Source organism: Rhinoderma darwinii, chromosome 5 (genome assembly GCF_050947455.1).
Source record: "Rhinoderma darwinii isolate aRhiDar2 chromosome 5, aRhiDar2.hap1, whole genome shotgun sequence".
Taxonomy (NCBI): domain Eukaryota; kingdom Metazoa; phylum Chordata; class Amphibia; order Anura; family Rhinodermatidae; genus Rhinoderma; species Rhinoderma darwinii.
Window position 1 is genome coordinate 159080199 of NC_134691.1, and position 27708 is coordinate 159107906.

At 45.2% G+C, this 27708-nt stretch overlaps 1 protein-coding gene across 6 annotated transcripts in view; it reads right to left on the reverse strand.

Annotated features, from left to right (window-relative positions):
- Positions 1-7486: 7486 nt before the first annotated feature.
- Positions 7487-27708, reverse strand: part of BPHL (biphenyl hydrolase like) — a 45168-nt gene continuing 24946 nt past the window's right edge. For 2 of the 6 annotated variants that reach the window (XM_075826684.1, XM_075826686.1), the window contains exons 5-8: positions 22608-22739; positions 16318-16398; positions 15795-15918; positions 14344-14614 (exon numbers count right to left, since the gene is read on the reverse strand). In XM_075826684.1, coding sequence (XP_075682799.1) covers positions 14521-14614; positions 15795-15918; positions 16318-16398; positions 22608-22739 — 431 coding nt within the window. In that variant the 3' untranslated portion in view covers positions 14344-14520. Of the gene's footprint in view, positions 8293-14343; positions 14615-15794; positions 15919-16314; positions 16399-22607; positions 22740-27708 lie in introns of those variants that run through there. The other 4 variants (XM_075826685.1, XM_075826687.1, XM_075826688.1 and 1 more) reach the window with 4 other exon arrangements.

The following is a 27708-nucleotide window of genomic DNA, read 5'->3' on the forward strand; positions in this document are numbered from 1 at the left end:
TTACCTGCAGGAGGCTGGGTGGCATTACCTGCAGGAGGCTGGGTGGTATTACCTGCAGGGGGCTGGGTGGCATTACCTGCAGGGGGCTGGGTGGCATTACCTGCAGGGATTTGGGTGGCATTACCTACAGGGGGCTGGGTGGCATTACCTACCAGGGGGGCTGTGGCATTATCTACAGAGGGCTGTGTGTGGCAACAAATTTAAATGAAATTCATCTGATTTTAAAACGGACAGGGAAAAAAACGGATGCAAACCGGCCGGGAAAAACGGCCGACACTCGGACCCTGTCGTGTGAATAAGGCCTTAGGCCTCATTCACACGGCAGGGTTTCCCGCCCGGGTGCCGGCCGTTCACAAATCGGCCGGCACCCGGCTGCATTAGGAATAATAGACCCCTAATGGGGCTATTCACACGACCGATTTTTTGATGGCCGGGAAAACCGGCCGTCAAAAAATAGGACATGCTCTATCTTCGGCCGGGTACCCGGCCGCCCGGCTCCCATAGAAGTCTATGGGGCCGGGTAATACACGGCCATCACCGGGATGTGTCCCGAGTGATGGCCGGGTTTTCCGGCGCTTGCGCTCTATCTCCTCCTCCTCACAGCGCAGAGTGTATGTGAGGAGGAGGAGTTGATGCCATTCCTACGAATGGCATCGCTGTACACTGTGTGGCAGGGCCGGGGTGTACAGCAGGTGGAAGGGAGCGCTGCGCTGGCTCCCTTCCCCTGCTTGTTTTAAAAGCGCCCTGGCCCGGCGACACCTTCCATGGCGCCGCTAGCAGCTGCTGCTGCTGCGGCTGCTACTACTGCAGCGACGCCACTATAGCAGAGCAGGGAGGTATCTCCCCACTCTGCTATGTGCTAGCCGCACTTTAGCTCCTTGAAGGAGCGGAATCCCCGTGTTTTCGGGGATTCCGCTCCTGGACAGAGCACTAGATTTCTCTGTCCATATCTGGGCAGTGACATCAGGGGAAACTCCTGAAGCGGAATCCCCGAACACATGGGGATTCCCCTTCAGGAGTTGCCGCTGATGTCACTGTCCAGATCTGCCCGGCCCGGCACGGATGCAAAACTTAATGCAAACCGGCCGGGCAAAATGGCCGATTTTACCGGCCGACACTCGGGCTCGGGAACGACCCGGTCGTGTGAATCCCGCCTTAGATTTATGATCAGCAGTACTACACAGAACTAGTAAACCCTGAAGCATTGTATATCACCAGCACTGAGGCTCCTCCACTGACACTGCTCTCTGCTACCGTGGTATAACAAAAACCACTTCAGTTACCCATTCAGCTCCTGCTGCATTTCAAGGCTGATAGCGCCATACAGTCCCCTCTGTAGAGAACGCCATACAGCCCCCTGTAGATAACGCCATACAGCGCCCTCTGTAGATAACGCCATACAGCCCCCTGTAGATAGCGCCATACAGTCCCCCCTGTAGATAACGCCATACAGTCCCCCCTGTAGATAACGCCATACAGCCCCCTCTGTAGATAACGCCATACAGCCCCCTCTGTAGATAGCACTATTTACAGGGGGGCTGTATGGCGCTATCTACAGAGGGGGCTGTATGGCGTTATCTACAGGGGGCTGTATGGCGTTATCTACAGGGGGGGCTGTAAAAAAGGCACTATCTACAAGGGGGGGGGGGGGGTTGTGTGACACCCAGGGGAGGGGGGCCCCAGTCAAAAGTTTGCTATGGAGCCCAGTCTTTCCTAGTTACGCCCCTGGTTTAAATGCAGCAGGAACTTAATGGGTTAAGAAGCTGCCCGAGAGAACGGGACTCAGTATAAAACAATCTCTGGACTCACAGTATATAACACTCAGTAAGGCTGAGTTCACACGAGCATGTTACGGCCGTAATGGACGGAACGTATTTCGGACCGAACATACTGCAGGGAGCCGAGCTCCTAGCATCATAGTTATGTACGATGCTAGGAGTCCCTGCCTCACTGCAGGACAACTGTCCCGTACTGAAAACATGATTATAGTACGGGACAGTTGTCCTGCAGCGAGGCAGGGACTCCTAGCATCGTACATAACTATGATGCTAGGAGACCGGCTCCCTGCACTGTGTTCTGTCCGGGACTTGCGGCCGAAAATACGTTCCGCCCATTACAAACGTAACATGCTCGTCTGAACCCAGCCTTAGCAAACCACAGTCTCCTCACTGCTGCCCCTGTTCATTGTCTGCATTCATTGTAGTAAATCAGCTGTGCAGCGTGTCTGCTGGTTTAGAACATTTTTTTTCTCTCCTGCTATGGGGGCAGAGCCTGTAACGATTTCACGATTTTGGGCAAATCCAGAATCGTGCTAACTTGAAATGGCGTATTAATTAGATTAAGTGCCCAGCCCTACTTCCTTGCTGCAAACCCCGGTACCTCTAGAACCTAAGGTATGACTATTTGGCATATTAGATTAAGAAATTTGGAGACACCACATTTGAATTTTTTTGAAGGAAACTTTATTTTTGGCACGTAAAACAATAGAACAACACTGGATGATTGATCACCTTCCCACTCTCCCATTTTGGATTAGACTAGTAAACTCGATTATCCCTTATGAAAAGATAGTTTATCAAAAGCGTAGATCTGCTAGTAAGTTTTCCAAGATATGGGACCTTGGAATAATTCTCCTTTCACAATGAGTGCTTCATCCGACCCTTGACAGAACGATGTAGGTATACAACATGACCCTGTTACACAGACCGGTTATTCCCGCATTGCATACTCTATGCTGCCATCACCAATGACGTAGAATATATAAGGTCACAATGTTTTATTTTATTTCTTTGTTTTGGTAGAATATGTGTTTGACTTATGTTGGATTCATTCTATTATTCCTGCTGTACTGATTATTGCATTGTTAGGCTGGGTTCACACGACCATGTTACGTCCGTAATGGACGGAACGTATTTCGGCCGCAAGTCCCGGACCGAACACAGTGCAGGGAGCCGGGCTCCTAGCATCATAGTTATGTACAACGGTAGGAGTCCCTGACTCGCTGCAGGACAACTGTCCCGTACTGTAATCATGTTTTCAGTACGGGACAGTAGTTCCACGGAGAGGCAGGGACTCCTAGCATCGTACATAACTATGATGCTAGGAGCCCGGCTCCCTGCACTGTGTTCGGTCCGGGACTTGCGGCCGAAATACGTTCCGTCCATTACGGACGTAATGTGCTCGTGTGAACCCAGCCTTAGGGTATGTGAACACGACCTCTTTTCAGACGTAATCGAGGCGTTTTACGCCTCGAATTACGCCTGAAACGACGGCTCCAATACGTTGGCAAACATCTGCCCATTGCTTGCAATGGGTCTTACGATATTCTGTGCAGACGAGTTGTCATTTTACGCCCGCGGCAAAGAAGTGCAGGACACTTCTTAGGACGTAATTGAAGCTGTTTATCATTGACTCCAATGAAAACCACCTCCAATTACGTCCGTAATGGACGCCGCGAAAAATGCGTGCACTTGTCAAAATGTCTGAAATTCAGGAGCCGTTTTCTCCTGAAAACAGCTCCGTAATTTTAGACGTATTTGGTGTTGTCGTGTGCACATACCCTTATTCTGCTTACCCAGTGATGTCTGTCTTCACATCATTATTGCTTCTATAATATTCTGCAGTTGGATACTTCCGACTTTTGTATACCTGTTTTTGCACCAGATGTCAAGATAACAAATTAAAAAAATAAAATCCTACATTACTATAACAATACTACATCACTATAATAATACCGCTAGGTTTAAACTTACTGGAAATTTACGAGTTTACTCCACATACTTATTTTAACAATCCAGTTTTTCAGACTTTGTGTCGCTAAATACAGTCTGGCTGCTCAGTTGGCAGCGTTTGGTAGACACAAGAATTTCAAGATTCGGCAGCCCGTTCTCAGATAGTGACACAATGCCCTCTGTAGATAATGCCACAGTGCCATCTATAGATACTGCCACAGTGCCCTCTGTAGATTCTGCCACAGTGCCCTCTGTAGATTCTGCCACACTAGCCTCTGTAGATACTGCCACACCCCTCCGTAGATAATGCCACACTGCACTCCATAGATACTGCCACACTGCCCTCTGTAGATACTGCCACACTGCCCTCCGTAGATACTGCCACACTGCCTTCCGTAGAGACTGCCACACTGCCCTTGAAGATAGTGCCACCCACCCTGTAGATAGCACCATAGTGACTCCCTCTGGGAGTGGAATCCCCAGCCAGAGGATAGGCCGGAGATTTTGCTAATAGAGGGATCCCCTGATGTCACTGTCCATATACTGTCCTGGGGGGGGGGGGGGAATCCCATGCCAGAGCGTTGGCAACAGGGATTCCGCTCAAGGAGTAGCCACAGACGTCACTGTCCATATAAGGACAGTGATGTCAAGGGCTTCCCTGGGCACAGCACTTAAAGTAGCACTGTGCTCGGGGAGTCCACAGGGAGCGGAGGAGCTCTCTCTGCTCCTAGTTCTGAACTAATGCTAAAGCAGGTAGCGGACGGTTCCATGCTTCAGCATTGGGTTCAACTGTATCTGCGTCCTGGGAGCACAGATACAGTTGACAGCGGGACATACGCCCGGCTGCCTGGGACTCCGCCCAGAAACCGGGACGGTACCGCTGAATCCGGGGCGGTTGGGAGGTATGGCCCTGGGGGGAATGTAGCGCTGTCTACAGGGGGTGGGGTGTGAGGCAATATCTACAGGGGATGTTGCACTATCTACAGGGGGCTGTGTGTCCATTGCTCACCTACCACGAATGGACTGCGCTCCTTCATGACGTCATGAAGGAGTGCCGCCGCATTCCTTCTTCGGTCTGCTCCGTCTTCTCTCGAGGGAGCCATGGTTATCTGCGCGGGCAGCAGATGACAGCCTTAGGGGCCGCATTCGGCCGGCGTGTTTGAGACCCCTATTCTGAATAAATATGACAACAGAACTAAGCTTAACCCGTTAGTGACCGACCCATCGTGTTTCTATGTCGGTCACTAACGGGCCTTATTCCGATGCCATAGACTTTTTACGTCGCGGCATCGGAATAAGTAAACAGAGCAGGGAACTGTCAGATCTCCCTGCTCTCAGCTGCTAGAGGCAGCTGAGGGCTGGGAGCGTCCCTGCTCTGCCGTGTGAGATCGAGATTAGTATCGATCTCACCCGTTTAACCCCTCAGATGCGGTGCTCAATAGCGAGCACCGCATCTGAGTGGTTTTGGAGAGAGGGAGGGAGCTCCCTCTCTCTCCCACCGACACCCGGCGATACGATCGCCGAGTGTCTGTGTCTCTAATGGCAGCCGGGGGTCTAATAAAGGCCCCCAGGCTGCCTGGAGTGAATGCCTGCTAGATCATGCCGCAGGCATGACCTAGCAGATGCCTGTCCGTGTTAAACGGACAGGCAGTAATACACTGCAATACAAAAGTATTGCAGTGTATTATAAATGCGATCGCAGAATCGCATATTATAGTCCCCTAATGGGACTAGTAAAAAAGTGAAAAAAAAGTTTAATAAAGTTAATTTAAAAAAAAATGTGAAAAAAAATGAAAAACCCAGCTTTTCCCCTTACAAAATGCTTTACTATTAAAAAAACAAAATAAAGTTAAAAAGTTACACATATTTGGTATCGCCGCGTCCGTAACTATAAATCTATTACATTATTTAACCCGCACGGTGAACGCCGTAAAAAAAATAATAAAAAACTATGGAAGAATTGCTGTTTTCTGTGAATACTGACTTTAAAATTTTTTAATAAAAAGTGATCAAAAAGTCGCATCTACTCCAAAATGGTACCAATAAAAACTACAAGTCGTCCCGCAAAAAAAAAGCCCTCCTACAACTGCATCGGCGAAAAAATAAAAACGTTACGGCTCTTCAAATATGGAGACACAAAAACAAATAATTTTGAAAAAAAAAGCGTTTTTACTGTGTAAAAGTAGTAAAACATACAAAAACTATACAAATTTGGTATCGTTGCAATCGTAACAACCCGCTGAATAAAGTTATTGTGTTATTTATACCACACGGTAAACGGCGTAGATTTAGGACGCAAAAAAGAGTGGCGAAATTTCAGATTTTTTTCTATTCCCCCCCCAAAAAAAGTTAATAAAAGTTAATCAATAAATAATATGTACCTAAAAATGGTGCTATTAAAAAATACAACTTGTCCCGCAAAAAACAAGACCTTATACAGCCATGTCGACGCAAAAATAAAAAGTGTATAGCTCTTGGAATGCGACGATTGAAAAACGTAAAAAATAGCTTGGTCATTAAGGTCCAAAATAGGCTGGTCATTAAGGGGTTAATACACAGATACAGTACCAGAACCAAGCTGACTGTATTGATATGATTAGTGAACCAGGCTTAAAGGCTATGGACACAGTTGAATGATTTTTTTTTCTTATTCAACTGTTTTTTTGGGGTAAAAATTAGTTCCTCAATATATCTTTTTAAAAATTGAATGTTTTGCTTGTGCAGCCTGCATCTATTCACATACATTGTTGGTTACGTTGTCCCATTCAAATCCGTCAACGTAATTCAGTGACGGCTCAACCTTTAGCCCGTCTGTCTCCTCTCCTGAGTGCTCAACATTATAGCTGCACACAAAAAAATGGCGACAGCACACCGCGACACTAATGCCACCTAAACCGCTAAATATAAATAAATATGCATTACAGCTAAATCTACTTACAATAGGGAGGTTCTTAGTGCACGTTTTTGATCAAAAAGTGTTTGCCCACCTGCCACGACAAGGCATCCTCCATAGGTGGGTACCTACTCTGCACATACACACAGAACTGGGACTAAGCCTACATAGATGGGGGGATGGTTGGAACCAGCATTAAACTAATTAAATTCACACAAGGCAGAATGGGAGGAGAGCAAGATCAATAAATGGAGGCCATCACTAACCCCACATATATGAAATCACATAAACAACACAAAAGTTTGAACAGAACATTCCACCAAAATGACACAAAATGTGCACTAAGAACCTCCCTATTGTAAGTAGATTTAGCAGTAATGCATATTTATTTATATTTAGTGGTTTAGGTGACATTAGCGATCGGAAAAAACGATTCTTGGGAAAAATAAGGGACATGCCCTATCTTCGGCCGTTTACGTCTCTGACCTCCCATTGACATCAATGGGAGGCAGAGAACGCGTATTTCGCGGCGTTATGCCCGGGGCGATCAATGGCGGCGGGCGAAAAACGGCGCGAAAATCCGCGTGCAGGCAGAGCAAAATCTGCCTCAAAATTCCAAATGAAATTTTGAGGCAGATTTTCTGCCTGCAAAAAACTCAGTGTGAACCCAGCCAAATTGTCGTTTTTTACCTGCAATAGGACATAATGGTACGTTCTGGTGGCTGTGCCCACCCGATCAGCTGCAGGAGCCTGGCTGTGATTGACAGAAACAAGAACCTCAGATTCTAGTCAATTAACCTCATAGATGCCACAATCGATACTGAATCAATACTCCAAAGCTCATATTGCTTCTTTGTTTTATTGAGATAAAATGTCATCTGGAATGACAATAGAACCAAATATTAGTAATGTTAGTATATGACAAATGGCTACCTGTTAGGGAGCCAAAAATTTATGTTAACAGATCCCATAAGAAAAAAAGATAAAGGGATTGTAATAATATCAATTGAAAAAAAGGAGTTATCATGCTGTATATAGCATGCTTAATAATAGGGCTGGGCGATTATGACCTAAATCAAAATCACGATTAATTGAACATGTAACCTTGATTACTGAACGATTTTTTAGACCACACCCCTTTTGTATGCCACGCCCACCATTTGCATGTTACACGATTGAATATTTATCCCGAGCCTGCTGTTTACTACTGTATATAATGTACCCCCTGACACTGCCCTCACAGTATAATGCCCCATAGCTGCTTCCACAGTATAATGGCCCTACAACTGTCTCCGCACAGTATAATGCCCCATAACTGCCCTCCCCAAAGTATAAAGCAGCCATAACTTCCCTCCCCACAGTATAAAGCCCACATAACTACCCCCCACACAGTATAATGCCCCATAGCTGCCTCCACACAGTATAATGCCCCCATAACTGCCCTCCCACAGTATAATGTCCCCATAACTGCCCCCAATAGTGTCTGATAAAAATAATACTATACATACTCAGCTAAACCCGTTCCAATGACAAGTGGAGGAGATCCCTCTGGTCTGTGCAGCTCGGAACGATGACGTCACTGCCTCGTGTCCAGCAATACATACTGAACGATAGAGCAGGTACCTTACAGTCCACTGCTCTACCATTTGGTTCAACTGTTTCTGCGTCCTGAAAATGCAGATACAGGTTAAACCGAGTGAAAATAATTGATGAAACTGAAATTCTAAAGATAATGTTGATTAATTGCACTGAATTACAATTTTGATTATTTTTCGATTAATTGTCCAGCCCTACTTAATAAGCAACGGTAACTTATCTATACATATCACATAGTAAGTAAGTTGGTAAAAATTTTCAGTCCCCTTGTTAAAGTAATAAAACATGTTGGGCAAAAGAAACATTAACCCCTTCCCGCACCTTGGCGTAAATGCACGTCCAGGTGAGCAGTAACTTCGCGCACCTGGGCGTGCAGTTACGTCCGCGCTTTAACAGTTAACCGCCGCGCGGTGCTACACCGCAGCGGCGGTTAACTGTGCAGGGTGTCTGCCCTGCTCTCCCCGTTGCCGATCAGCGGCCTGTCGCCGCTGAAATCGGCAATTAACCCCTTCGATGCGGTGGTCGATTGCGATCACCACATCGAAGAGGTTTACAGCGGATCGGCAGCCCCCCACATGCATTTGCGGGGGCTGGCGATCCTTATCATGGCAACCAGAGGCCAGACAATGACCTCCGGGTTGCCATGTACGGAAGCCTCGGAGGAGCAGCCCCCGGCCGGTCCTCCGATGCTTCCTGTCAGTGTGACAGTTACGTCACAATGACAGTTAGAACACATTACACTACGTGTGTAGTGTAATGTGTTCTAGCAGCGATCAGAGCTGCAAGTCTAAGTGGCCCCTAGTGGGACAAGTAAAAAAAGTAAAAAAAAGATAATAAAAATGTTTTTAAAAAGTGTAAAAATAAAAGTTAGAAGTGACATAAACAAAGAATGCTTTTTTTCCTATAAGTCTTTTATTATAGGGAAAAAAAATAACACGTTAAAAAAAGTACACATATCACCGCGTTCGTAACGACCCCAACTATAAAACTGTAATATTATTTTTCCCGCATAATGAACAGCGCAAAAAAAATAAACGAAAAACAGTGCCCGAATCACAATTTTTTGGTTACCAACCCTCCCAAAATATACAATAAAAAGTGATCAAAAAGTCGCATGTACGCCAAAATGGTACCAATACAAACTACAACCCGTCCCGCAAAAAACAAGCCCTTACACAGCTTTTTTGACTGAAAAAGAAAAAAGTTATCGCTCTCAGAATATGGTGACACAAAAAATAATTTATTTTATAAATAAGTGATTTTATTGCACAAACGCTGCAAAACATAAAAAACATTATATACATATGGTATCGCTGTAATCGTATCGACCCGCAGAATAAAGTAAAATGGTCATTTATAGCCCAGGGTGAAGTCCATAAAAAAACGAATAAAAAACATTGTCAGAATTTATGGTTTTTGATCACCTTGCTTGCCAAAAAATGGAATAAAACGTGATCAAAAAAATTTCTGGTACCCCAAAATGGTACCAATGAAAACCTACAGATTGTCCCGCAAAGAATAAACCCTCGCACAGCTGCGGTGGAGAAAAAATAAAAAAGTTCTGGCTCTCAGAAAATGTGCAGTGTCCAAAAGCAGATAAGATCGGGCGCCATTTATCAGTGCGACACCGGCCACGCATCTGCAGATTATTTATTTACTGCATTATTATACCCTCTTATTATACCCTGATGTACCCCGCACAGATTACATATGCCCCCACATTATAAACTGAAACACCAGTAAAACCCCAAACAGAACAACTACCAAGCTACATCTGCGCCCAAAAAGCCAAATGGCGTCCCTCCCTTCTGAGCCCTGCAGCGTGCCTAAACACCAATTTACGTCCACAGATATGGCATCGCCATACCCGGGAGAACCCGGTTAATATTTTATGAGGTATTTGTCTTCAGTGGCACAAACTGGGCATAACATATAGTGCACTAAAATGGCATATGAGTGGAAAATTTTAATTTTCACTCTGCACCATCCGCTGCACATTAACCCCTTCGCGCACCACGACTTAATAGCATGTCGTGGTGTGGGGGTGATGTATGGAGTGTCTCACGTGAAAAATAAAGAATTTAAAACGGCAAAATCGCTGTTTTTTTGGTCACCTTGGCTCTACCTAAAAAATTAATAAAAAGTGCTCAAAAAGTTGTATGTACCAAAAAATGGTACCAATAAAAACGACCGCTCGTCCCTCAATAAATAAGCCCTCACGCCGCTCTATTGACTAAAAAATAGAAAAGTTGTGGCTCTTGGAACGCGAGGAGGAAAAAACTAAAAAGGAAAAGAAAAAAATGGATCAGTCCAGAAAGGGTTAATTACTTTCTAATGAAAAACCATTTAGGACCACACGTGGGGTATTGCCGTACTCGGGAGAAATTGCTTTACAAATGTTGGGCAGCTTTTTCCCCCTTTATCCTTTGTGAAATTGAAAAAATGCAACATTTTAGTGGAAGAAATGTTGATATTCATTTTCACGGCCTAATTCTAATAAATCCTGCAAAAGACTTGTGTGGTCTAAATGCCCACTATATCCCTAGATAGATTCTTTAAGTGGTGTAATTTCCACTTTTGGGGGATTTCCACTGTTTTGGCCTCTCAGGGGCTTTGCAAATGCGACATGGCACCCAAAAACCATTTCAGCTAAATTTGAGCTCCAAAAGCCAAATAGCGCTCCTTCCATTCTAAGTCTTGCTGTGGGTCCAAACAGCAGTTTATTACCACATATGGCATATTTCCGTAATCGGGAGAAATTGTTTTACAAATGTTGGGGTGCTTTTTCTCCTTTATTCCTTGTAAAAATGTAAAATGGATACCTTTTTTCAAAAAAAAAGTTGATTTTTACCTTTACAGAATAATTCCAATGAATTCAGCCAAACAACCGTGGGGTCAAAATGCTAACTTTACCCCTAGAAAAATTCCTTGATGAGTGTAGTTTCCAAAATGGGGTCACTTTCCGGGGATTTCCACTATTTTATTCCCTCCAGTGCATTTCAAACGCGACATGGCACTGAAAACTATTCCAGCAAAATCAGAATTTCAAAATCCAAATGGTGCTCCTTCCCTTCTGAGTCCTGCTGTGGGTCCAAACAGCAGTTTATTACCACATATGGGGTATTGCTATAATCAGGAGAAATAGATTTACATATGTTAGGGTGTTTTTTCTCTTTTATTCCTTGAAAAAATTAAAAATTTCTATGTTTTTCAGAAAAAAAGTAGTAGATTTTCATCTTCACGAACTAATTCAAATAAATTTAGCAAAAAAAACTGTGGGTTCAAAATGCTAACTATACCCCTAGATAAATTCCCTGAGGGGTTTAGTTTCCAAAATGAGGTCACTTTTGGGGGTCTTTATTGTTTTGGCCCCACAAGACCTCTTCAAACCGGACATGGTGCCTAAAATATATGCTAAAAAAAAAGGAGGCCCCAAAATACACTAGGTGCTCCTTTGCTTCTGAGGCCTGTATTTAAGTAAATTAGCGCACTAGGGCCACATGTAGGGTATTTCTAAAAACTGCAGAATCTGTGCAATAAATAATAAGTTACATTTCTTGGGTAAAACCTTCTGTGGTATAGAAAAAATGCATTACAAATGAATTTTGTAAAAAAAAATGAAATTTGTAACTTTCACCTCTACTTTGCTTTAACTCTTGTGAAACGCCTAAAGGGTTAATACACTTTCTGAATGCTGTTTTGAATACTTTGAGGGGTGCAGTTTTCAAAATGGGGTGATTTATGGGGACTTTCTAATATATAAGGCCCTCAAAGCCACTTCAGAACTGAACTGGTCCTTGTAAAAATCGCCTTTTTAAATTTTCTTGAAAATATGAGAAATCGCTGCTAAAGTTCTAAGTCTTGTAACGTCCTAGAAAAATAAAAGGACGTTCAAAAAATGATGCCAAACTAAAGTAGACATATGGGAAATGTTAACTAGTAACTATTTTGTGTGGTATTACTATCTGTTTTACAAGCAGATGCATTTAAATTTAGAAAAATGCTAATTTTTGCAAATTTTCTCCAAATCTTGGTGTTTTTTACAAATAAATATTGAATTTATCAACCAAATTTTTTCACTAACATAAAGTACAATATGTCACAAGAAAACAATCTCAGAATCGCTTGGATAGGTAAAAGCATTCCGGAGTTATTACCACATAAAGTGACACGTCAGATTTGAAAAATCGCCTTCGTCCTGAAGGCCAAAACAGGCTCAGTCCTGAAGGGGTTAATATGAGATAAGTAAGCTGTTAAAGGGAACCTGTCAGTGACTTTATGCTGCCCTCTCTTAGGGCAGCATGAAGTAGCAACATACAGGTGGATTTCAGTGGTTTGTCACTCATGTCTGATTTCTATTGATATAGAATAACTTAAATTTTAAGTGTTGCAGAATGAGGTGGGCGCTGGGAGGAAGGAGTCCAGCGTATTCATTATCTGCTGCTCCAACCTAGCACAGCTACCGATGATTGACAGCTTTCTCCCTATGCACAGTAATGGGGAGAAAGCTGTACATAAAAAAGCACCTTTAAGGGGGTGCGCACAAGGAAGGACTGAGAGTGTCCTGCTCTCAGCCCAGCACTCTCTGCAGAAACCCCTCCCTCCCGACCTCAGACCAGACTAGAGCTGCATCATATTACAACGGCTTGAAGAGAATTTGTCTGTTGTAACTAGAGCAGGTGTAAAGAAAATGGCAGGAAAAGAGGGGGGAGATATTAAGGGAGCATGATACTTTATAACAAAAGCAGAGGGGCTTCATCCAGCAGCTCTAAGCTGCATTGTCACCCCCTTTGAGAAGTAGAAGGCAGGGGGGGGGGGGTCTTGCACTGAACAAGCATCACTTCTGTATAGCTCTGTGTATTCAATCCCCATTATGTTTCAGTGTGCCGAGAACGCAGAACTGCAATTAGACGTCACCGCACAGCTGTTTATTGGCTGACTCCTTGTTCCGAAGCCTTCAGACAGAAGGACTCTCTTCCTCCACCCGTGGATGAAGTTTGATGGGGGAATTTATAAATACTGTGCACAGCAAAGGTGATTTATAGTTAGGGCTAACTTTCATGGACCCTGACAGTCAGCCCATGCTGACTCCTGTCAACCGCTTAAATGCCTACAATGGCCACATGAGCATCAGATCTGGACCATGGAGCAATGGAAGAAGGTGGCCTGGTCTGACGAATGACTTTTTTTGACATCATGTGAATGGCCGGGTGCATGTTGATTGCTTACCTGGGGAAGAGATGGCATCATGAAGCACTTTGGGAAGGAGGCTGGCGGAGGCAGTGTGATGCTCTGGGAAATGTTCTGCTGGGAAACCTTGGGTCCTTGCATTTATGTGGATATTACTTTGACACGTCCCATCTACCTAAACATTGTTGAAGACCAAGTACACCTCTTCATGGTAAAAGTATTCCCTAATGACTGTGGTCTCACAGAGTTTGTTGGCACTGTTTTTGATGCGGAAACCGAATTGGAAACTTCTGCAAAAACGTCCGAAAACGCCTCCCATTGATTTCAATGGGAGGTGGAGGTTTCTTCCCGCTCGCGGAAGCAAAAACGCTTGCGGAAAAAAGAAGCGTCATGCCCTTTCTTCAGATGTTTCCGTCTCTGACCTCCCATTGACATCAATGAGAGGCAGAGCAAAAAACAGAGTGCAGGCAGGTCAAAATCTGCCTCAAAATTCCTGAAGGAAATTTTGAGGCAGATGTTTCTGCCTGCAAAAAACAGTGAACTAGGCCTCAGAAGGACAATGCGCTCTTCAGGAATGTTTTGAGGAACATGACAAAAGAGTTCAATGTGTCAACTTGCCCTCCAAATTCAATCCCATTGAGCAACTGTGGGATGTGCTGGAAAAACAAGTCTGACCCATGGAGGCATCACCTCACAACTTACAGAACTTAAATTATCTGCTGCTATGTTCTTTGTGCCAGATGCCACAAAAAACCTTCAAAGCACTTGTGGAGTCCATGACTTGACGGGTCAAAGCTGTTTTGGTGGCACAAGGGGAACCTACACAATATTAGGCAGGTGGCTTTAATGTTCTGGCTGAATGGTGTAAATGAGCTGTTTTACAGGTGCATACAAGTTGTGTACTTTCAAAAGAAGAAGTGCTAGGCATCTGTGTACAGGGCACAGTTGTGGTTTTTATTGACCACACAGTGCTTTCATAGCCGTTGTCAGTCATGGAAACGGTAATTTCAGTAGATTTAATAGCAAAATTGTAATGAAAAAAATATTGCACTACATAGACTTCATTACTAACCAAGTTACAAGATTCTTAAAGGGAGTTTTACATAAAAGTCATGCTGAGCACAGGAAATCTTCGACTAATCTGTTAAACTCTTCAGTAAATCGTAGATGAAGATTATGTTTGCCATCACGCATTAGTTTCAGCCTGTAAAATACACAAGTTGAACAATTAAAAAAAAATATAGTGCATGAAGCACTACATAACCATCACTTAGTTAGATATACCAAACTATCAAATGCTTCTATTAGGAAAGACGAGATACCTGTATATAGAAAGTTTAATCCAATCCCAGGAAATGCACAGCCCAGCAAAAGCAATTCCATAGAAGACCGTTCCCAAGTTTTCACAACCCTTTCCTCATATGGCGTTATTACAAACAGAGCATTGAACGGTGTATGTGAAATATATTTAATAGGCATATCTGCATTCAGATGCAAATTAGGAGGTTCCACCGCTATGTCTCTGCAATACCATGTGCACAAGCTGGCATCTTGGGTATTTGTTATACTGTACAAGTCATCAGCTCTGATGGCTTACACCAGGGCTCCTTTACTAAGTACACCAACCCCCCCAAGCCACACAAGAAGTGCCACTAATAAGGAAGTGCTCTCTAGAAGCGTCGTGTTCAACCACAAGAACAAACATACCAATTAGCAGGGGAAGTAGGGTGCCCTCTGGTGCGCCAATGGGGGATTGCGCAATTTATGGCTTTAAAGAGGCTCTGTCACCAGATTTTGCAACCCCTATCTGCTATTGCAGCAGATAGGCGCTGCAATGTAGATTACAGTAACGTTTTTATTTTAAAAAAACGAGCATTTTTGGCCAAGTTATGACCATTTTTGTAGTTATGCAAATGAGGCTTGCAAAAGTCCAAGTGGGTGTGTTTAAAAGTAAAAGTCCAAGTGGGCGTGTATTATGTGCGTACATCGGGGCGTTTTTAATACTTTCACTAGCTGGGCGCTCTGATGAGAAGTAACATCCTCTTCTCTTCAGAACGCCCAGCTTGTAACAGTGCAGATCTGTGACGTCACTCACAGGTCCTGCATCGTGACGGCCACATCGGCACCAGAGGCTACAGTTGATTCTGCAGCAGCATCAGCGTTTGCAGGTAAGTCGATCTTAAGCCAAGGCTTTCGGTGCTGCTTCTCAGATGCCCATTGTTTTCAGAGCACAGAAAAATCAGCAAAAACTTTTAAACCACCTACATTTTCAGCTCTGATTCAAACACTGATTTAGCATTGGAATCAGCGTGAAAAATACACCGTGTGAACAAGGCATTACCGTGTGATTATAATGCAGCAGCTAGTACAGTAAAGTCGCTCACCTTGAATTTTTCACTTGTTGATGCAGAAACCATGCGTGAAATGATGGGACCATAGGATCCTTCATACCATGAATAATCAACGTCGGGCAGCGAATGTGTGGAAGCAAATGTCGACAAATATTACCTGATGAGTAAAGACATTATTACAATATTACTTTATTTTATAAATACGATCTGAATATCACTTTGATGCAAGTCATCATGGATACGTCATACTGTAGATATAGTTGTAAGGAAAGGATTCAAATGGGTAATGGAAGGGTATACATTGCAAGGTAGAGGCCCTGCAGCATTTCAGATTTCTCTGCCAGAGTATTTCCCAGTGTTTTAACTTTATATTTTTTTACTAGTCTTTAAAAATGTTAATTATTGGTTGGAAAAAAATATATAAATGTATATATATCGCAATTTGATTCATTTCTGGTACAGTATTTATATTGAAATTACATACATTTCAAATCTGCTTAAAACTCCCATACTAACCATGTATTGTATGATCCTTCTTATACTAAACCTAACTAACCTGATTTCTGGGCTGTACGGCTGCAATAAAGGACTCCGGCTGTTGTCCCCAGAGTTACATCATATGTCGGTATCTCTGTACCTGCATAGAAATACATCATTGATGTGAAAGTCCTTCTGTATTCCCAGGAAGGTATGGAAGTATTTTCACAGGGAGTAGAACAAACACTTTACTGAGGATCTTTTGCCAGAAGTAAAGTTGGTAGAGGTTCCCTTTAAAAACTTACATTACTATTCAAAATCCAAGGTTATTCATAGTGGTTCCGAACTCTGCTTTCAGAGTATGTATTTCTCACCACTTTAAGGGTACGTATGCCATGTTTTTAATTTTAGTTTTATTCATTAGATGTAAGTCATTAGATGGTGTTCGGTTAGAATTTTTTTTAAATGTATCTATATATTTTACATTTTTAATAACTTCTTTGGGGGCAGCCATATTGGAGATACAAACTACTGTACAGTATTTCCTGTAGACAGTACAGCAGGATGTTAGTGCTTTATGGCAGCTGTAATGAATGCGAGTCAATTGACATAGAAAGATCATATATTATTAACCGGTTCCGGACTGGGCTCTTTTGAGCGGTTTTCAGGACCGGACCCCGTTTCAGGACAAAACACCGTTTAGCAATTTTTAGCATGTGCTAGTTAAACTCCTATGAATTTTTTTGTTTGTTGGGCTAGTGATGTGATTTTTGCAGTGTTTTTTTTCATAGACAATGCAGGGAGTCAATGCAGGGGTTTGTTTGTTTTTTTTCATAATTTTTATAACTAATCCTTTTTTCCATTTTAGAATTTTTAGTCTTATAGTTTGAAAATAATAGTAAAGAAATGATTTTTTACTTTTCAGCAAATTTTTTATGGTAGTAATATCGTTTTTCCCTAAAATAGACCTTCGATTTGTGATAGTCATAGTCTACCGTAAATTAGGATATATTACATGTCTATTTTAGGGTAATTGGGGCAGGGCTATCGTTCTTAGTTTTTTTTTTATTATTATTGCTTGTTCCTCAAAAGTCAGAAAAGACCTTTGGGGACTTTATTTTTTAGTACACCATGTTTTTCCACTGTAGCTGGGGCTGCACAGTAATCTTTGATTGTTACCTGTACATCCTCTCCCATTATTAACTTATTTAGAAACACTCTTTGGTCTGCTTTAGGTTGGTAATCTGACCTTAGACAATATAGTATTGTCCCAGGAATGTTGAACAGGCTTACTTTAATACAGTCGCTTATAGCAGAAATATAGAATGTCAGAAATTGCTTTAGGCGGGATTCACACGACCGGGTCGTTCCCGAGCCCGAGTGTCGGCCGGTAAAATCGGCCATTTTGCCCGGCCGGTTTGCATTAAGTTTTGCATCCGTGCCGGGCCGGGCAGATCTGGACAGTGACATCAGCGGCAACTCCTGAAGGGGAATCCCCATGTGTTCGGGGATTCCGCTTCAGGAGTTTCCCCTGATGTCACTGCCCAGATATGGACAGAGAAATCAAGCGCTCTGTCCAGGAGCGGAATCCCCGAAAACACGGGGATTCCGCTCCTTCAAGGAGCTAAAGTGCGGCTAGCACATAGCAGAGCGGGGAGATACCTCCCCGCTCTGCTATAGTGGCGTCGCTACAGTAGTAGCAGCCGCAGCAGCAGCAGCTGCTAGCGGCGCCATCGAAGGTGTCGCCGGGCCAGGGCGCTTTTAAAACAAGCAGGAGAAGGGAGCCAGCGCAGCGCTCCCTTCCACCTGCTGGACACCCCGGCCCTGCCACACAGTGTACAGCGATGCCATTCGTCCGAATGGCATCAACTCCTCCTCCTCACATGCACTCTGCGCTGTGAGGAGGAGGAGATAGAGCGCAAGCGCCGGAAAACCCGGCCATCACTCGGGACACATCCCGGTGATGGCCGTGTATTACCCGGCCCCATAGACTTCTATGGGAGCCGGGCGGCCGGGCACCCGGCCGAAGATAGAGCATGTCCTATTTTTTGACGGCCGGTTTTCCCGGCCGTCAAAAAATCGGTCATGTGAATAGCCCCATTAGGGGTCTATTATTCCTAATGCAGCCAGGTGCCGGCCGATTTGTGAACGGCCGGCACCCGGCCGGGAAAACCGGCCGTGTGAATGAGGCCTTAGGGTCATTGTGTACCAAATAAAGAGAGATGATGAGAGCTTATTAGGACCAATCAACATAAAAAAAATTCCTCAAAATGGTGCTCAATATAAAAAAAACAAAAAATAAATAGGGGGGTTCAGCCTAAACCATAAGCACTCAGACTGGGTCAATATTTTAGACTCCAACTGGGTCAATATTAATAATTCTATTCAAAGACATAATAAGGTAAAAAAAAATGACACAAAACTTACAATAATGCATTCATGATACCTCTATAACCAAATGAGAACACATGCTTGTGTACCAAACCCGAGTCATCGCGTAATTCCGGGTCGGGGATTCCTCTCCAGAAGTCATCATCAGTGACTGCACTGTCCATATATGGACATTGAAGTCAGTGACTTCTCCTGGAAGGGAAGGGGGGGGGTGCAACCTACAGGGGGCTGCGTGGCATTACCTGCCGGGGGCTGCGTGGCATTACCTGCCGGGGCTGCGTGGCATTTCCTGCCGGGGGCTGCGTGGCATTTCCTGCCGGGGGCTGCGTGGCATTTCCTGCCGGGGGGGCTGCGTGGCATTACATACCAGGGGGGCTGTGGCATTATCTACAGAGGGCTGTGTGTGTCAACAAATCTAAATGAAATTCATCCGATTTTAAAACGGACAGGGAAAAAAAACTGATGCAAAACGGGTCAAAATCGGCCGTTAAAAACGGCAACACGGCCCGGAACGTAATCGGAACGGATGCAAACCGGCCGGGAAAAACGGCCCAAAATGGCCGATTTCATCGGCCGACACTCGGATCCGGTCGTGTGAATGAGGCCTAATGCCTTATTCACACGACAGGGTCCCGCCCGAGCCCGAGTGTTGGCCGATAAAATCGTCTGTTTTTCCCGGCCGGTTTGCATTAGTTTTGCATCCGTTCCGGGCCGGGCATATCTGGACAGTGACATCAGGGGCAACTCCTGAAGGGGAATCCCCATGTGGCCGGTGATTCCACTACAGGAAAAGCCCCTGTCGTCTGTGTCCATTTAGGGACAATGAACGTTACTGGCTTCTCCTGGTGTGGAATCCCCGATCACAGAGTGTTCGGGGATTCCGCTTCAGGAGTTTCCCCTGATGTCACTGCCCAGATATGGACAGAGACATCAAGCGCTCTGTCCAGGAGCGGAATCCCCGAACACACAGGGATTCCGCTCCTTCAGGGAGCTAAAGTGGGGCTAGCACATAGTAGAGCAGGGAGATACCTCCCTGCTCTGCTATAGTGGCGTCGCTACAGTAGTAGCAGCCGCTGCTAGCGACGCCATCGGCCATGGAAGGAGTCGCCGGGCCAGGGCGCTTTTAAAACAAGCAGGGGAAGGGAGCCAGTGCAGTGCTCCCTTCCACCTGCTGTACACCCCGGCCCTGCCACACAGTGTATAAACTTACCTCCAGCGTACAGCCATTCGTCAGAATGGCATAAACTCCTCTTCCTCACATGCACTCTGCGCTGAGGAGGAAGCGAGCGACTGAATACATGGCCAACAGTCGGCACAAATTCCGGTGATGGCCGTGTATTACCCGGCCCCATAGACTTCTATGGGAGCCGGGCGGCCAAGTAAACGGCTGAAAATAGGACATGTCCCATTTTTTGACGGCCAAGTTTCCCGGGCCGTCAAAAAATTGGTCGTGTGAATAGCCCCATTAGGGGTCTATTGTTCCTACTGCAGCTGGGTGACGGCCGTTTTATGAACGGCCGTCATCCGGCCGGGAAACCCTGTCGTGTGAATAAGGGCTAACGCCTCATTCACACGACAGGGTCCGAGTGTCGGCCGTTAAAATCGGCCGTTTTGGGCCGTTTTTCCCGGCCGGTTTGCATCCGTTCCGATTCCGTGTTGCCGTTTTTAACGTCCGATTTTGACCCGTTTTGCATCTGTTTTTTTCCCTGTCCGTTTTAAAATAAGATGAATTTAATTTCAATTTGTTGCCACACACAGCCCTTTGTAGATAATGCCACCCTGCCCCTTGTAGGAGGGTGGAGGAGAGAGAGCGCGCGAGCGACGGAATACATGGCCGTCACTCGGGACACATTCCGGTGATGGCCGTGTATTACCCGGCCCCATAGACTTCTATGGGAGCCGGGCGGCCGGGTAAACGGCCGAAAATAGGGCATGTCCCATTTTTTGATGGCCAGGTTTCCCGGGCCGTCAAAAAAAATTGGTCGTGTGAATAGCCCCATTAGGGGTCTATTGTTCCTAATGCAGCCGGGTGATGGCCCATTTATGAACGGCCATCACCCGGCCGGGAAACCCTGTCGTGTAAATAAGGGCTAAGGCCTTATTCACACGACAGGGTCCGAGTGTCGGCCAATAAAAACAGCCGTTTTGGGCCGTTTTTCATCCGTTCCGTGTTGCTGTTTTTAAAGATTTTGACCCGTTCTGCATCCGTTTTTTTCCCTGTCCGTTTTAAAATCGGATGAATTTCATTTAAATTTGTTGCCACACACTTCCCTCTGTAGATAATGCCACACACTTCCCTCTGTAGATAATGCCACACACAGCCCTCTGTAGATAATGCCACTCTGCCCCCCTGGTAGGTAATGCCACCCAGCCCCCCTGGTAGGTAATGCCACCCAGCCCCCTGTAGGTAATGCCACCCAGCCCCCTGTAGGTAATGCCACCCAGCCCCCTGCAGGTAATGCTTCAGAAGTGAGTGATGTCGCTGTGTCCATATATGAATAGTGTAGTCACTCACTTCTCCTGTAGCGGAATCCCCAAAGACCCTCCTCCTCCTCACATGCACTCTGCACCGTGTGGAGGAGGAGAGAGAGCGCGAGCGATGGAATACACGGTTATCACTTGGGACACATTCCGGTGATGGCCGTGTATTACCCGGCCCCATAGACTTCTATGGGTGCCGGGCGGCCGGGTAAACGGCCGAAAATAGGGCATGTCCCATTTTTTGACGGGCCGGGAAAAAAAAATCGGTCGTGTGAATAGCTCCATTAGGGCCTTTTGTTCCTACTGCGGCCGTGCGACGGCCGTTTTATGAACGGCCGTCGCACGGCCAGGAAACCCTGTCATGTGAATAAGGGCTAAACCTAACTACTATTATTATTTTTTTTGTTTGTTTCATTTAAAAAAAAAAAAAAACACCGACCCCAAAAACAAATAAAGATGCTGATCAATGACGTACATCACTGATCAGCGCTCAATGATTGCAGGACGCACGAAAGGAGATGGTGCAGGTGGAAAAATAACAGAAAGCACCCCCCAAAAAAACGTGCTAAAAAGTTACCACAGATGCTGAACTGAAGCAACAAAAATGGGACATGGGGAGGGACTGCAACAGTACACAGGGGACATGGATGATGATCGCTCTCTATAATACAGGTTAGCACAGTACAGAAAATCGCACAAGCAATCTGTTCGTTCTTCCTGACTGGAAGCGGACAGTGACTGTTAGGGTATGTTCACACGCTGAGCCAAAAACGTCTGAAAATACGGAGCTGTTTTCAAGGGAAAACAGCACCTGATTTTCAGACGTATTTTGAGCAACTCGCGTTTTTCGCTGCGTTTTCTCAGCCGTTTTTTGGAGCTGCTTTCAATAGAGTCTATGAGAAAAAGGCTCCAAAAACGTCCCAAGAAGTGTCCTGCACTTCTTTTGACGAGGCTGTATTTTTACGTGCCGTCTTTTGACAGCGACGCGTAAAAAGACAGCTCGTCTGCACATTACATCGGCAAACCCATTGAAATGAATGGGCAGATGTTTGCCGACGTATTGGAGCCGTCTTTTCAGGCGTAATTCGAGGCGTAAAACGCCTCCATTACGCCTGAAAATAGGTCGTGTGAACCCAGCCTTATTTTCAATTGGCTGCCGATGCATCGATTGGTTAGTACTGACTGACCAATCATAGTAATCGCCGAGGTGGGACCACAGATACGTCCCCTCACCACTTGGTAGTGATTGGTGGTGTCCTAGACCACACCAATCACAACCATTTTACTGTGCTAAAGTGATTGGTTTTACTGTAAACTTGCTGTGATTGGCCAGTCAGATCTCATCAAGGAGTTAAAAAGCATGAACTAAGAGTTCAGTTGTAGCCGTCATTTGTAATTTGATTACTAATAACAAACAAACAAAAAAAAGAATGAGGGAAGATAAAGATTTTTTTCAAGCAATAACATTTGTTTAAAAACCACAGTCTATAAATTTACCATCAGATTTTCTGGAAAAATGAGTCATGGCTTCCACCCATGCTGAGAACGTATTGGCAAAATACTCCTTTCCATATAGATCCTCCAAGGGCTTTCTCATCTTTGGACTCCAGTTTGTTACATCTTTTACAGCTAATAAATTCCAAAAGGCAAAACATGCATTAATCCCTGGATCTTCACTATATAACAAATACACTATTTAACATGCAGGAATAAAATAAAACTCATCTTGGAACATGCTGTTCATTGTATACGCTAATTTCCTTAAAGAGGACCTGTGAGCTCTTCTGACATGTTTTAGGTTTCAATAATTTTTATTGAAGGTTTTCAAGAAATGTAAACTATACATCAAACAATGCAAGTAGCAGCTGGGGGCAGTCCCCATAAATCGAACCATAACAGTCAAATATATACCAAATATTGCTGCATGTCAAAAAAAAGGGGAAAAAAATAAAGAAGGAACAAAAAGGGAGGGAGAGAAAGAGGGGGAAAGGTAGGAGAATGATGGTCGAATATTTTATAGGCAAAATAAACCTAAGAGATCGTCCCGAAGTATCCGAGCCATGGCTGCCAAACTTGGAGACCATACAGTGTAATCCAGGGGTCTCAAACTCGGCCGGGTAAGTGGGCCACATATAGAAGAAATGTGAAGTTGACGGGCCGCATTACTTTCAAATTTGATACCTTACAAAATTATTGTTAATTAATTAGTTATTTGAAATACTATAACAGTATATTACTATAATACTACATTACTATAACAATACTACATCACTATAATAATAGCACTAGGTTTAAACTTACCGGAAATTTGCGAGATTTCTCAACAATCCACTTACATTTTAAGTGTCGCTAAATGCAGTCCGGCAGCTCAGTTGGCAGACATGCAAATGTCAAAATTAGGCAGCCCCTTTTTAGATCGTGCCACAGTGCCCTCTGTAGATGCTGCCACAGTGCCCTCTGTAGATGCTGCCACAGTGCCCTCTGTAAATGCTGCCACAGTGCCCTCTGTAGATGCTGCCAGTGCCCTCTGTAGATGCTGCCACAGTGCCCTCTGTAGATGCTGCCACAGTGCCCTCTGTAGATGCTGCCACAGTGCCCTCTGTAGATGCTGCCACAGTGCCCTCTGTAGATACATACTTATTTTAACAATCCAGTTTTTCAGACTTTGTGTCGCTAAATACAGTCTGGCTGCTCAGTTGGCAGCGTTTGGTAGACACAAGAATTTCAAGATTCGGCAGCCCGTTCTCAGATAGTGACACAATGCCCTCTGTAGATAATGCCACAGTGCCATCTATAGATACTGCCACAGTGCCCTCTGTAGATGCTGCCACAGTGCCCTCTGTAGATGCTGCCACAGTGCCCTCTGTAGATGCTGCCACACTGCCCTCTGTAGATGCTGCCACACACACCCCTTGTAGATAGTGCCACAGACACCCCCAGTAGATAGGTCCATTGGGGCTCGCTCTAGGAGTGGAATCCCCAGCCTATGCTAGCGCTCTGCCCGGGACTCCGCTCTGGGGAAGACCCTGACAAAACTGTCCATACATGGGCAGCGATGTCAGGGAATTCCACAGAGTCCCGGAGCAGAGCCTATACTAGCGCTCTGCCCAGGACTCCGCTCTGGGGAAGACCCTGACAAAACTGTCCATATATGGGCAGTGATGTCAGGGATTTCCACAGAGTCCCGGAGCAGAGCCTATACTAGCGCTCTGCTTGGGACTCTGCTCTGGGGAAGACCCTGACATCGCGTGTCCATTCATGGACAGCGATGCCAGGGATTTCACAGAGTACCGGAGCAGAGCCGATACTAGCGGCTCTGTGTCCCGCGGACCGCAGATGACAGCCCCAGGGGCCGCATGCGGCCCGTGGGCCGCGTGCTTGAGACCCCTGGTGTAATCGGTCATTGACCATAATCCAATTCAACTTAGTCTTAACCAGATGAAGAGGAATCACAGGGCTTTTCCAAGATGTAGCTATAACAATTTTGGCTGCCAGAAAATTAAAGGATAGAAATTTATGAGAGGCCTTAGATAAGCCAGGGACGGTCTCATTAAGTAACGCTTGTGACGGGGACAGTTTGAAATTAATCTGAGTTATGGAATATAACATGTTGATTCTTCGCCAGAATCTGCGTACCCTCGGGCAACACCACCATATATGCAGAAGGTCTCCCACACATCCACGGTGTCTGAAGCACAAAGATAAGGAAGAAGGGAACATATTGGCCAGTTTAGAGGGAACTAAGTACCATCTGCCATATCATGCCATTCCCTAACAGTAAAGAATGCATGTAAGTCCCTCTCCCACATAGACATATGTTTGTCCAATGGAGAAACTAAAAATAAGTAAATATTAGCAGGGCCGGCTCCAGCTTATGTGGGCCCTTGGGCGACACAGACTTGGTGGGCCTCTTTGCGGGGGAACTCACGGCAGCAGTAAAATGCCAAAAATCGTCACTTTGTTCCCTCATATAGATGTTAGGCCCTGTTTATGCCCATATATAGAAGTTAGGCCCCCAGTTTGTACCCCCATAAATTTAGTGCCCTCTGTAGATAGTGCCACACAGCCTCCTCCTCCCAGTAATGCCCCCATCGCTGCACCATACAGTATAATGCCCCCCATAGCTGCACCATACAGTATAATGCCCCCTATAGCTGCACCATACAGTATAATGCCCCCCATAGCTGCACCATACAGTATAATGCCCCCCATAGCTGCACCATACAGTATAATGCCCCCCACAGCTGCACCATACAGTATAATGCCCCCCACAGCTGCACCATACAGTATAATGCCCCCCATAGCTGCACCATACAGTATAATGCCCCCCACAGCTGCACCATACAGTATAATGCCCCCCACAGCTGCACCATACAGTATAATCCCCCCATAGCTGCCCCATACAGTATAATGCCCCCCCACAGATGTCCCATACTGTATAATGCCCCCTCAGCAGCTACAATAGGACCCCCCTCCCATACCTAGTATAATGCCCCCATACGTACCTAATAGAAAAATAACAACACTTACCTACCCCCGTTCCCACGACGTGTGGAGGATCCTTCTCCTCCTCTGCACTGTGCTGTGAGTGACTCGTCGCAGACAGGCGCGATGTAGTGACGTCACTACATCGCGCCTGCCTGTGCCGAGTGGCTCATGGCACAGTGAATACTGGAGCAAAGCTCCAGCATTCAACCGAACTGAATCTGCGTCCTGTGGACACGGAGTCAGTTGGAGGTGGGACCAGCGCGGTCAGGCTGGGACAATGCTCTGGTCCTGGCATCACTGTCCATATATGGACAGCGATGTCAGGGGCTTTCCCAGAGATGGAGTCCCGGAGAAGAGCCGATGTCCACTGTCCAAGTGGAGTGGGCCCCCGGCACTTTCCCGGGTTTAACGGGTGCTAACGCCGGGCCTGAATATTAGACAAGCGTTGATGACCACTAGAATTATTCAAGCATACGTTTTCAAATACAGACGTACTTTGCAGAACCGAAGTAGGTTTAAATGAGGACATAAAATGGTGAATCTAGTGAAAGCGAAAAACTCAGAGTCTGGCATGTGGTAGATAGATTGATAAAAATGACAGGGTTTTACGCCTAGTCTATTAAAAAAAAAGTGTCTGATTCGATACAAACCCATGTCCAGCCACCATTCAAACGCTGACTGTTGCATTTTAGGACCAAAAATAGGATTAGCAAACAATCTAGCTGCAGGCATGTGTACAGAACAGAGCTAAAACCTATGACTCAGCCTATCCCACAGCGCCAAGGAAGAGGAGAGAAGTGGACATAACACAGGTGGTCTGTGTTTGGGCTTCAGCCATAACAACTGGTCTACAGGAACATCAGGATCCAACGTGTTTGGTTACTGCTACTGTGGAGTGAGACTAAGGGTGTCAGGCAAGCAGCATAATAATATTTAGTGAGGTTCGGTAAACCCAGACCCCCGGAGACTTTAGGAGCATATAGAGTACTTTGAGGGACTCTACAACGTTTAGGACCCCAAACGAAGGACAATATAAGCCTTTGAAGGTCTTTTAAATAGGGGGCAGGGATATCTATTGGTAAAGTGCAGAAGAAGTATAAGATTCTGGGAGGAACCGTCATCTTAATAGCTGCTATCCTACCGAACCAGGAAAGAGGCATAGAAGCCCAGTGCAACAGGTCTGTTTTCATTTTTTGTTTAAGAGGGAGGAAATTTGTGCGAAAAAAGGTGGATTAGCAAGGAGTGAGGTGAACTCACAGATAGGGGATTTGGTCTTCCCTCCATCTCAGCTCAAAGTTCAGTTGGCCATGAAATGTGGAACGTTGATGTTCAAGACCTCAGACTTTTTATGATTGACTTTCAATCCTGAGATTTGGGAAAATTGGTCTAGGACGTGATAAATATTCGGGAGGGATGTCAGGGTGGACGACAACACCAATAAGATGTCGTCCGCATATAGAGCGCATTTATGTGTCTGACCCCTAACCTCAACTCACTTGATGTCCTTATTCAGCCTGACCAGGGGCTTGATTCCCAAAACAAAAAGGATAGGGGAGAGGGGGCACCCCTGTCTCATCCACTGGGCTATGTATATACGATCTGAGAAAAAAAAAAACTTAAAACATTACCTGGGCAGATGGAGTCGAGTATAGACTTCTAAAAAGAGTAATAAATTTATCACCAAACCTCCAACGCCGTAATACAAAGAATAAGTAGTCCCAGGTCAGGGAATCAAAAGCCTTATGCAAGTCCAGCGACAGGCACAATGCTCCAGACTTACGTGATCCATCCCAATGTCAACGAACAAGGGAGATAAGATCAATTATCCTTCTAGTCTGGTCAGCCGATTGTTCGGTACAATACCCACCTGATTAGGGTGAATGTATTGTTCTAGAAAGGCATGGAGTCTCGTGGCCAAAATTTTAGTGAGTATTTTCAGGTCGACATTAATTAGGGATATTGGCCTATAATTTTGACAGGAAGAGGTTTGGAGATCACTGAATTGTATGCCCTGAGGGCTTCAGGTCCAGGTGAGCCCCCATCCCTCAAAGCATTAAAAAGGGTGGCCAAGTGAGGTGCCAAAACAGCCGCAAACATTTTTATAGTAAAG